Below are 11,208 nucleotides of genomic sequence, written 5' to 3'. Positions count from 1 at the left end.
GGTGATAATGGGTCCCCTTGGCGGAGGCCTCTTGTTGGTCGAATATCTCCATACGGGGACCCATTAATGAGGACTTGATACTGAACGCTGCTCACACACTCCATAATCATAGCCCGCCAATGTTCAGAGAAGCCCAAGGATTGCATAGCATCATCTAGAAACTGCCACTCAACTCTATCGAAAGCTTTTGATAGATCAGTTTTGATGGCTATAAACTCCTCCGCACATTTATTATTTGAGCTAAGCGCATGAAGGAGTTCATGAGCTATCAGGATATTATCAGTGATAAGTCTTCCCTTGATAAAAGCTGCTTGCGTTTCTGAAATGATGTCTGGCAATAGACTCGTCAAGCGCTTTGCCATCACCTTACTGATGATTTTGTACACCACATTACTTAGACTTATTGGCCGGAACTCCGCAAGCTTCACTGCTTTCAACTTCTTTGGAATCAGGCAGATGTTTGTTCTGTTAATATCCTTCTCCAATTTGCCTGATTGAAAGAACGTCTTGACCATATTAACTATGTCCTCGCCAATGACATCCCAAAACTGTTGGAAAAAGAAACCTGTCATTCCATCTGGGCCTGGACATTTATTTGGATTGATGTCAAAAACAGCTCTTTTAACCTCCTCCACTGTTACTTCAGTCAGAAGATACTCATTCATCTCCCTGGAAATAAGAGGAATTATCTCTGACATCATCTGCAGTTTATATCCCACATCTTCAGAAGTATACAACTTCCGGAAAAACTGCTCAGCCACTCTTCCAAGATCTTTATCAGCAGACCATTGTTTACCTTCATCATCTTCTAAAATTTGGATCCTGTTTTGGGCTCTTCTATTTTTGGTCGTTGCATGAAAGTACTTGGTATTTTTGTCCCCATTGTTCAACCAACTAGATCGGCTCTTTTGCTGCCAGAAGATTTCTTCTCGAAGATGTTCTGCATTAAGATCTTGTTTGAGCCGATGCACTTCTTCTGGGTTAGAGTGCCTTTGTTGGGTAGCAAGATCAATCTGGTGATGCAAAGACTGGATTCTAATCGCAGAATTTAGCTTACTCTGTCTTTTCCATCTTGATATACCTTTTCTGCATAAAGATATTTTTGCGACTAAAGAATCCGCTTGTCGCACTTCTTCTGAATTCCATACTTGATTGAAATGATTCACGAAGCCTTCCCTTTGCACCCATCGCTGATCATATTTAAAGCTAGCCCATTTCCTCCAGTTTTCACCCATCAGAGAATTTATCAATGGACTGTGATCCGAACTTACTTTCTTAAGATAGGTGGCTTGTCCTTGTGGGAATAACTTAGACCATTCTTGGTTTGCAACTGTTCTGTCCAATCTGCACTGCACCAGTTCGTCGTTCCTGTTCCCGAACCAAGAGAACTGATAACCTCTGTGTTTGATCTCCCAAAGGCCACATGCTCGAAGCATTTGTTGAAATTCCAGACATGTTGCCAGCTCTCTTCTCAGCCCTCCTATCTTCTCTGATGGATCCACCAATTCGTTGAAATCGCCTGTTAACATCCATGGTCCACTTCTAGAGATCCCTATCCTTGTCAATCTTTCCCAAACACCTCCTCTTGCACCTCTAACAGGGTCACCATAGATACACGACAGATAGAAAACTTTATCCTGCCATTTCACTTGCACATCAATGATCCTCTTATCAGAATGAAGTATTTTAATCCCCACCGAGTCTCTCCACATTAACGCCAGACCACCACTCTTCCCTGTTGGTTCCACCGTGTGCAAGTCAAAGTATCCTAAATGTCCTACCACATTCTCCAAGTAATCTCTTTTTTTTCTTGGTCTCACAGAGGAATATTATTTCAGGCAGATACTGACCACGTATCTCCCGTAGATGTCAAACTGTAGGGGTATTCCCCACCCCCTGACAGTTCCAACTCAGTATTCTCATGATGACTTCGAAGGGTTGGAATTAACCATCAACCCTTCTTTCAAAAATGTATCATTGGCACCATCAGATAAATGATCTGAAGAGTTCCTGTGATATGCTGCTTTAGATGAAGCAGAATGATTCGACCCATGAGTTCCCTGAGTTCCAACATGTGCAGATTGATCTGTTGGAATGGACTTATCTTGAGATTTGGAACCAGACGGGGAGGAGTTTGATCCCAATCTCTCAAAAACTGAAGGAGAGACTTTCTTGTTTCCTTTCTCTGCTCCTTCTTCACCCGACTTGTTCCTCTTCCTTCCACCGCTATTCGACTTTTCACCACTACTTCCCAGACGTAAGAACACCGAGGGGGTGAGATCATTCTTCCCTTCTGACCCTAATTTAGCCTTTTTAGCTTGTCTTTCCTCACTTCCTGATTGCCTTCGTCGTTTTGAAAGGGAAGTGCCTAAGTCTTCTGATGCCCCAGGCCCAACTTCCTTGGTTGAGTTATCTGCAACCCTTTCCTTCGGTCTCCATTCCTGCAGTGGCTGCTGGGAACTTCCTTGTCTTTCTCTGCACCCTCTGTTGCCCTTATTTGACCACTGCAGTTTATCCTTGATAGTTATACCTTTCGGAGAAGGATCAGAAAGAGAAACCGAGAGACCAACACACTGAGCATTACTATGGGGTCTTTCAGCCATTCCGTCTGTGTCATTTTTCTCCACTGCTTTGCCTTTACCCTTGGCTTGAGCCTTGAAAGTTGCAGATCTTTCTGTTTGTCGTCCTTTCCTTTTCGGGATTTGATCCACATTCCTTGATGGTTCATGAACTTGGAATGGACAAATTGATCGATCATGTGTCAATCTTTTACAGAGCAAGCAAACCTTAAGAAGTTTCTCATAAGTTAGCTCTACAGGAATTACCTCCCCCGACTTGAATTTTGCAACTTTTCTAAACTGAAGAGGTTCATCTGCAATAATCCAAACTCTTGCTCTAACATACTCTACCGAAGTAGAGTTCTTTGCGTGCAATTCCACCGCTTCTATCTTCCCCATTGGTTCAACAATGCTTTCCACCGCTTGTTTTTTCAGAAGATGGACTGGAAGTCCCTTAATCTGAATCCAAAATAGTATCCTATTAAGAAAATCTGCTCCTGGATTTGGAATCCATTGGTCAAGGGATACAATCCAGCCATTGACAAACCACGGCCCTCGCAGAAGGACATGACGAAGGTCTCCTTCGTTCTCAAAGAAGAATTGGACACGGTCTTCCCCTACACTTCTTCCCCGCACTCTATCATCGAAGCCCCAGATTGTAGGGAGAGCCTTCACTAGTCCACCCACTTTATGAACTGACGGATTTAAACAGCGAACGATGATGCTCATGGAGTTTTCTTCAATAAGATCTTCATTCTCCAGATCTGGAATCATAACTGTTTCCCCTTCGCCCAAAAGATCCAGATCTCTGAGCTCATCCATAAGCGTCATCTCCTTTTTCTTTCGCGGACGACTCTTCTTTTTTCCTTTCTTTGTTCTTGTGGCGTTGTTTTAACGCTGGACTATTAATTTCATGAAATCTCCATCAATTTAAATATATAGATATATTAATATTATTTTTATTTATTTATTAGCTATGTAAAGCTTTGTACTATTAAGTCTAGACTAGACTTATGGAGATCTCTATCAATTTAAAGTTCAACTAGAGAGACATGTAAGTATATTTTTACTTATTAAAACAGATAATAACCGAACCAACCCAAACCAAAATATATACTCAAACTATTTGGTTATGTTTTTCCTCAACCCAAACAATTCGGTTTGGTTTGGTTTTAAATCGGAACCAAACTGATAACCCAAATGTGTTTAAGTTAATATTATTAGAATCAATTACGTTCAAATAAAATCAATAATAACGCATTACTCTTAACGAATACTCGATTAGGTGTGTGATATGTTCGTTATCGTCCAAAAACATAGCTTAAAACACTTTTTTTTTTTTGTGTGTGGCTGATCCCCAATTCCCCATAGAATACCGAGAACTCATAGCCCAAACCAAAACAATACAATCCACTAGAGAAGAATTGGGATGAAACAACATCAAACTCTGAGAACTCTAAAATATTGCTTTTTAATGTATAATTTTTGTTTTTTGTTCTTCTCCTTTGGGCAAGTTTTGAAAAGTTAATATGCTTAGATAGAAATTTTGACTTTTGAAGGACACATATACTGTATATTATTCAGTCAAATTCCTTAGTCAAATATCAAAGGAATAGCTAAGGTTGATTTCCTTTTTTTTTCTGACCAAAGGTTGATTTCCTTTTAACTTTTAAATATTAAACTCTCTCCCTAGAATTTTGTATATAAATGAACGTTGAGACATGAGGTCAAAAACACACAATATCGTACAAGTAATTTGTATCTTTTCCAAACACTCGGCCGTTTAGACTTTGAGCAGCAAGAAACATGAAGAGCTCCTTCACGTTCACCATCTTCTTCTTTGTTCTTCTCCTTACCTCTTGTTAGTAATCTCTTATTAAAAAGAAAAAATATTATTTATAAATGTTGTGAAAATAATGAGTTAGGTGTGTATATGTATATATAGGTGAGGTGATGAGCGCGAGGATGCAAGAGAGCACAAACAATATATTGACTATGCCATGCAATACCAATGAAGACTGTGCTAAGTCTTGCAGAGGTCCATTCCACAACTGCCAAAATCATAGTTGTCAATGCGTAGAAGGAAATCCTAATTGTTGCTAGATAACACCCTCCTCCACACATTGTCTCTAGAAGAAAATGCTTATGCTTCTGATTCAATATATTTTGCATTGGATTAATTCCACCAAATAATAAAATTATGCTTCCTTGTTCGTCTACTTAATTTCGTAATTGCATATTCAGACGACGCAGAAATCGCTAGACACTAAACCGTATAACTAAAACTCAGCTGTAAAATATGACAGTGGAAACAAGAAAAATATAAAACTATATGAAAAGAAATGACTTCTTTGAGTCATGAGGAAGAAGGAAGAAAATTTTTTTATCCTAAACTTTAATAACATATTCCGGTAGATTCTTGGTGATACTTATTTGTATGGTATGTATAATGACTATATATATATATACAAGAGAAAGAAGCTAGAGATTACTATGTGATGTGTCTTAAACTCTTGAAATCGGAGAGAAGGTGACATTAGGCATGAAAGAAGAAGGGACATCGCTTGTATCCACCGGAGTTTCCATGTCGATAAGCTCCCTGAGTGAACTGCATCTAGACAAAGAGTTGCTTCTTTCTCCTCTTGAAACTTCACTTCTGTGCAGCTCGGCTACACACACTGAGAATGCTTGTAATGCTGAGAGCTTTGCGTGGAAGTTAACTTCATATTGTCCTTCTCTGATGAATGCCATTGTCATTGCTGGTGTGATCTCCTTATCACCCTGAAACACAGTTTTGTTTTCATATGTCAAGATCAAGAAAGAGACAGGTTGATACATTACACTTTGGTACCACAAGGAACAAATTCTTACCTCTATGAAAAGTTCCAAACCCTGTTGATTGTTGGTGAGTTCTGGAGATTCTAGAACAAAAAGGTGACATCCCATGTCCCATCCGCTACAGTCACAGCCTCCACCTGATCTCCATCTTTGCAGTATCGGTGTAGGACATGAGTTTTCAGTATCAGGTAAACCGTGGTTTCCTGCTGGAACTATGACTTTCATCTCACGATGACTCGAGAGTTTGCTGTTTGAAGAAGAGTCTTGAATAACAATTGCTGCAATCTCTAGGCCTGGATGTAACTCTGAGGCTGTCCAAGGATCAGATGCAGAGGTCTCTGAATGTTTTGATAGACTACGCATCAATCCTCGGCTGAAACTATTCTGCCTCGGCAGCTTTTCTTGTCTTAGATCAGATGCAGAGTTCTCTGTCTCCGAGAATATCGATTGACTCAGGTCTAATCCTCCTCGTCTGAAACTATTCTGTCTTGACATGTTTTCATGCTTGAAGCCACTTCTTCTTGCACGTGCAATGTCGAAAAGAACGAATTCTGACACAGTTGATTCCACGAGATCTTCATATGGTTCTGCCTCTAAGCAGATCTGAGTTGAAACTTGCATCTGTCCTATTAGTGAAGATTCTTTACCTGAAACATTCAACCGCTGTTCGCCAAAATTCTTTTTGCTTCTACCACCGAGATAGCGAAACGAATAGACAAACCGGGAGTCATTATCATCCATTCTTGCACTGGCCATATATACATCATCAGGGCGGTCCAGAGAAAAGGTGAAAACAGGCATCCCAAGTTCATATTCGATACTGAGATAAGCATGTAGATGAACAGGTGAAGACTTTCTCAAGGACTTGTTTCTTGACACCATTTCACCTGATTTAGGTATCAGAGGATTTCGATTTGAAAACGGATTGGACATTTTCTTAATACGGCTAAACCAGCTTGTTGAGCTTGAACTATTCGTAGAAGAATACTGATTGCTTCCCTTTGAAGAAGACATAAAGGGCAATTGCATTCTAGCCGAGAATGACTTTTGCAATCTTGGTTCCATGTTTCTCTCTGTAGGCTTAGCTGATCGTAGTTGTTGTTGTTGTTGCTGTTGTCTCCCATTGGTGTTCAACCGTACCCCAAAAAAACCACCAGAAGAATATTGCTCCACTGAAAACTTTTCAGCATCTGATATGTTCCTTCTGCTTCTCTCCTTGGTGCCTTGATTGAAGAAGAAACCATGTCTCTCCTTTGCCTTGTTTCCCGGTTTTGGAGGTTTCTTGCATGAGGAGTTAAGGACCCGATAAAACATAAACTCATCTTCTTCCCCTGGCTTTTTGGAATCGAAGAAATCTCGTAGAGTAGGAAGAACATTTTCAGAACTCTGTGCCATCTTTTTTGCTGATTCTGTATATAGATTAACTAACCTCTATCACCATTAGCAAATGACCAAAATTTTCTGCAGAAGATTTGTTCAAGGCAAGAACATGTATCAGTACTGTAATACCAAAGAAGCTAAACCAAACAAACAAGACAATGCAAATGAGAATGTAGAAAGGATCACTTACCAATCACAGCAGAATCTGACTCTGCAACTTCTTGAGGAAACCGTCACTGATTATGAACCTTTTTTTACAAAGAGCGAGAGAAGTTGAAAATTGCAAACTTTTCTTAATTGATAGAGAAGTCAAAAAAATTTCTGGATACGCTCTTACAGATCTAAAGCCCCACCACAAGTAACATAGGAATCAAGTAGTTGTGAATGTAATGAAAGCAACAGACTAAAGTTACACAAAAAAGCTATATTTCACTTGCAGTCTAAGCCAATCATAGAAAGGGTGTGCAAAAAGTAACAATCAAATACCAATTGATGGTTTCAGAGTAGTGATCCTCAAGGGTGGTTTAAAGGAAAGACCTTTATTCATATGCATCATAACTAATTGATGACCGTTACATTAAAATAGGAAAAGTACGTACAGCTAGCTCTCTTTCAAGTAGTTTAGTAGAGAGAAATGCATATCTAAAAGGGATTTAATAGTTCCCATATAAAAATCATGTATTTTGCTTTGTTAATGGGCTTTTACAGACGCTTCGATAGAAGCCCAATTTTAAAAACAATTATATATAATACTGCAGGTATTGTTTGAACATCCAAGGGTCCATAGCTCAGTGGTAGAGCATTCGACTGCAGATCGAGAGGTCACCGGTTCGAACCCGGTTGGGCCCTTTTTTATTGCGAAAGCCAATATTTTATTTTTTATGCGTTACAGGTGTCCTACAACATTATGATTTAATATGATCATTGTTGATTTTTTTTAGAATAAAATACAACTAACTACAGAAATCTGTTTAGATTAAGATTCCTCTGACTAATTAATTGTTATATGCCTGTGTTTGTGGCCTTTGGGTGGGTAAGTATGAATTAGTATTGAGATCTGAAGAATGAATCCAAGACAAATAAGAAACAAGAACAAATCCAGATATGCAAATCTCAAAAGATCATTAAAAACTCCAAAAATGCTCTCTTCTTTACATTACAAATATTATAAAACATAGATTACAAATCATGGAAGAACCCATCAAAGCAAATTCACAACCACACCATTTCCAGTTTTTGTCCGATCAAAGTACGCAACTTTTTCTTCTATATGTCAGGGAAATGTTCATCATGCCAGTAACCATAAACAGAAAAGGAGTCCAATTCGAGGTAGTACACCAAATGAATGCTTCTTCTAGTATTTGAAAGAAAATAAAATAAAAAGTAAAGGAAAGAGATATGAGACGAAACCCCGAAACTGACCAGTGATGATGATGATGATGCACACGACAAAAGAACTGAGTTGTAGCTTCTACTTCAAAGGATGATGGTGAAATTTTGATCTTATTCTGCAAAAGCCTACGGGGCGTTTCGGTTAATGTAAGGAGATACCTTTTAGTTTCCTCTTGTGTTTTCTGTTATCAGCATCATCATAGTGTGTTTCTTTTGCTTTCGAGCATTGTTCCGTCTTTAAGAGCAGCATGTGCTTCGTTCTCTTGTCCTAGAGCTGACAGGGCTACAGATTGAAGATACGATGCGATATGCCAAGCAGGAGATATCACTTGGGCTTGCATTGCATCATTCAGCGCCTCTTGCGGCATCTCATTCATTAGGTAACACAGACTTCTTCTTGCATATACAGTAGGGGAAACCATTGTCCCGCCCTCAATGAACTGTCCAAACACATTTTTTCATCAGTTTATGTCATAACGTTGCACAGATTTACACACTACCCTTTATCTAGAAACTTAAACTGAAAAGACGCAAAACAATGGCAGTAGAAATGATCTAACCTGGGTATAACAGTCAATGGTATTTACAAAGTCTTTATGTCGGAAAGCAACATCACCCTTTTTCTTGTAGTTCAGCGAGTCTTGCATCTGATTGGTCCACATCTGGAACGAAAGCTGAAATTTTTGCAGAGGAACAAGCAAACAAAAAAAGGTGATCAGCTTGCAACAAAGAATACACAGTGAGACAATTACGAGAGTATAATTAATAACAAGGTTAAGAATTAAGAAAGAAACCTCTGTGGCTGCACCCTCATCATCTTTATAGCTAAGCTTTTCAAGAATCTCATGTATGGCAGTTAGATCTGTTCTTAGGCACGCTTCTCCAAGTGGTGAAAGGGGTGTGGTTGAGGCGCTGCTTGGTATGCCCATCAGTTCATGAGAAGGAGTCTTACATGAATTAACAAGTTTCTTATTAGTGTCGGAAATAAACTTCTCGAAAGCAAAAATAGATAAGTAATCAAAATATAAGAAGAGCTTGCGAAAGATAGATGGAAAGTAGACAAGTTAATGGTAGCAGGAAAGCACCTCAAGATCCCTCTGTAGTGGGATCATTGCAGTAACTAGAGACTTCGGGTTAGGACGCTCTCGGGGCTCATACTGCAAGCATCTAGAAGCTAACCGTATTAGTTCAGTCCCGTCGTCACTCGAAAATTGACCCTCCAGGCATGAATCGATCAACATTTGAATGTTCCTGTCCCTTATGAGGTCCAGCGCCTAATAATACACAGAACACGTAAAGTGTTAGTTAGAAAGATACACTTTTCTCAAGGAGATTTGATCGATGCTCAGCAATGATTTGGTGGAGATTGATTGATTTAGTATCTTAAATCATAAGCTTACATGGCTTGGAGGAATGTGTTTTCCACTAAGAAGATCAAGCAACAGAGTTCCATAACTGTACATCACACTTTCTGGTGTTACCCGACCTGTAGAAACAAACACACAAACTAATATGTCAAAAGAAAGCGAGCCACAATCCAGATAAAGAAAACTGATATGCAAAACTTCAAGTAAATACCTGTTCTGAGATACTCGGGAGGAGTGAAAGCCAGATTGGTACTGTAACTCTTCCCGTCTCTACTATTTTTCATCAGACCAAAGCACGAAAGTCTTGGATTTGAGTCCTACAAAAGACAAAACATGATTATTTTCTCATATGCACATATTAACGGAGACAAAAGTAAGAAGTGAAGCTGAACTTACATCATCAAAGAGAACTCTGTAAGCATTCAAGTCGTGGTAGAGCGCACGTCCTTTGCCAGTACAATATTCTAAAGCTTGAGCAATATGTAAAGCTACTCTTAGTCGCATCGCCCACTTCATCGGTTGTGACTCCCCTAAAAACCCAAAAGAATAGTTAAATACAGAAGCATATAGCTAAAAATAGTTACAATAAGTTCAAGAACTTACAATGGAAAAGATGCTTGGCCAAAGTTTCGTTAGGCATAAACTCAGCAACAAGAAGTCTCTCTTCACCTTCATAACAACATCCAAGAAGATTTGCCATTCTATAGTTCCTTAACTGACCAACAGCTCTAGCTTCCTCCTATTTAAAGAACACACTCAAAAGAGATTCAGATTGACATATAAAAAAGGTAAAAAAGACTTTACAAAGCAAAATTCAAAGAACAAATGCTATTTATTACCAGAAACTGACGAGAATCAGGCCAAGCTTTCCTATTAAACCGTTTAACAGCAATACGTCTTTGATTATCCAATTTCCCTTTATACACAACATTTGGAGCTTTTTCACCATGCTCTGAAACTATATTCTCTGCAGCAAATCCTGATGTAGCGTTCCTTAACGTCTCAATTGAGAATTCACGAAACTGAGGCAAATCATTCCCTTCACCTCTCCTATCCTCATCTAAAGCAACAAAAACAAAATCCAATTCAATCATAGAGAAACCAAACAAACCCTAGAAAAAAACAAAAAGACTCGATCTTTACCCAACCCTGTGACTCCATGATTAGATCCTTCAGGTTCTGATACACAACAAAATGCACATAACTTGGAAACCTCACAACCCATTTCAGTATGATTTTTTGTTTTTTTCCTAGTCAAACCATAAACCCTAAACCGCGTCTTCTTTTTTAAGCTGATTTATAAAAATCAAGACTTTATATAGTTTAAACAGATCAAATCCGTGAAGAATCTCTTCAGAATTCCAAAAAAAAAGAAAGAAAAAGACAGTTTTTGTGATGTTCTTCTACTATACGAGGAAGAAGAACAAAAACCAAATTCAAGGGTCAAAATCTGAGAAAACGATCTGTGAAAATAGAAACTTAAAGAAGAAAAAGAGAAAAAGTTGAAATGACAAAATCGAGAGCCGCCCGTGTGGTGAGCTCAAAGGGAAAGGCTCAAAGAACAGAGAGATTGTTTTCTGCAACTTTCTCTCTTTTGTGTTTTGCTTTTTTTTTTTTTTTTTTTTTTTCTATCCTTTTGTTGGAGAGACAAAAGCAGAGAACTTTGCCAGAAT

The 11,208-nt window shown here is 38.8% G+C and overlaps 4 protein-coding genes and 1 non-coding gene across 5 annotated transcripts in view; 2 read left to right on the top strand and 3 right to left on the bottom strand.

The window, feature by feature from the left end:
• LOC104754160 overlaps positions 1 to 1,712 on the bottom strand; it is a 6,387-nt gene extending 4,675 nt beyond the window's left edge. The window contains exon 1 of the mRNA XM_010476299.1: positions 55 to 1,712. Within this exon, the coding sequence (XP_010474601.1) occupies positions 55 to 1,712 (1,658 nt within the window). The remainder of the gene's footprint in view (positions 1 to 54) is intronic.
• On the top strand, positions 4,310 to 4,758 carry LOC109129647 (defensin-like protein 278). The gene is made up of 2 exons (XM_019238162.1): positions 4,310 to 4,419; positions 4,504 to 4,758. The coding sequence occupies exons 1-2, from the start codon at positions 4,365 to 4,367 to the stop codon at positions 4,659 to 4,661; spliced, it is 213 nt and encodes a 70-aa protein (XP_019093707.1). The 5' UTR covers positions 4,310 to 4,364; the 3' UTR covers positions 4,662 to 4,758.
• Positions 4,897 to 7,155, bottom strand: LOC104753025. The gene is made up of 3 exons (XM_010475298.2): positions 6,967 to 7,155; positions 5,430 to 6,857; positions 4,897 to 5,339 (listed from the first exon to the last, which is right to left on the bottom strand). Exons 2-3 carry the CDS (start codon positions 6,789 to 6,791, stop codon positions 5,064 to 5,066), a joined length of 1,638 nt encoding a protein of 545 aa, XP_010473600.1. The 5' UTR covers positions 6,792 to 6,857; positions 6,967 to 7,155; the 3' UTR covers positions 4,897 to 5,063.
• TRNAC-GCA lies at positions 7,554 to 7,625 on the top strand. The gene has a single exon. It is a non-coding gene; the product is annotated as a tRNA-Cys (tRNA).
• On the bottom strand, positions 7,880 to 11,180 carry LOC104753024 (probable serine/threonine-protein kinase At5g41260). The gene is made up of 10 exons (XM_010475297.2): positions 10,679 to 11,180; positions 10,375 to 10,595; positions 10,139 to 10,274; positions 9,932 to 10,065; positions 9,747 to 9,852; positions 9,569 to 9,654; positions 9,254 to 9,442; positions 8,963 to 9,115; positions 8,729 to 8,842; positions 7,880 to 8,608 (listed from the first exon to the last, which is right to left on the bottom strand). Exons 1-10 carry the CDS (start codon positions 10,758 to 10,760, stop codon positions 8,366 to 8,368), a joined length of 1,464 nt encoding a protein of 487 aa, XP_010473599.1. The 5' UTR covers positions 10,761 to 11,180; the 3' UTR covers positions 7,880 to 8,365.

The sequence above is a fragment of the Camelina sativa genome, chromosome 16 (genome assembly GCF_000633955.1).
Source record: "Camelina sativa cultivar DH55 chromosome 16, Cs, whole genome shotgun sequence".
NCBI classification, from domain to species: domain Eukaryota; kingdom Viridiplantae; phylum Streptophyta; class Magnoliopsida; order Brassicales; family Brassicaceae; genus Camelina; species Camelina sativa.
Note: the sequence above shows the minus strand (reverse complement) of the source record. Positions and strands in the feature narration are given on the sequence as shown.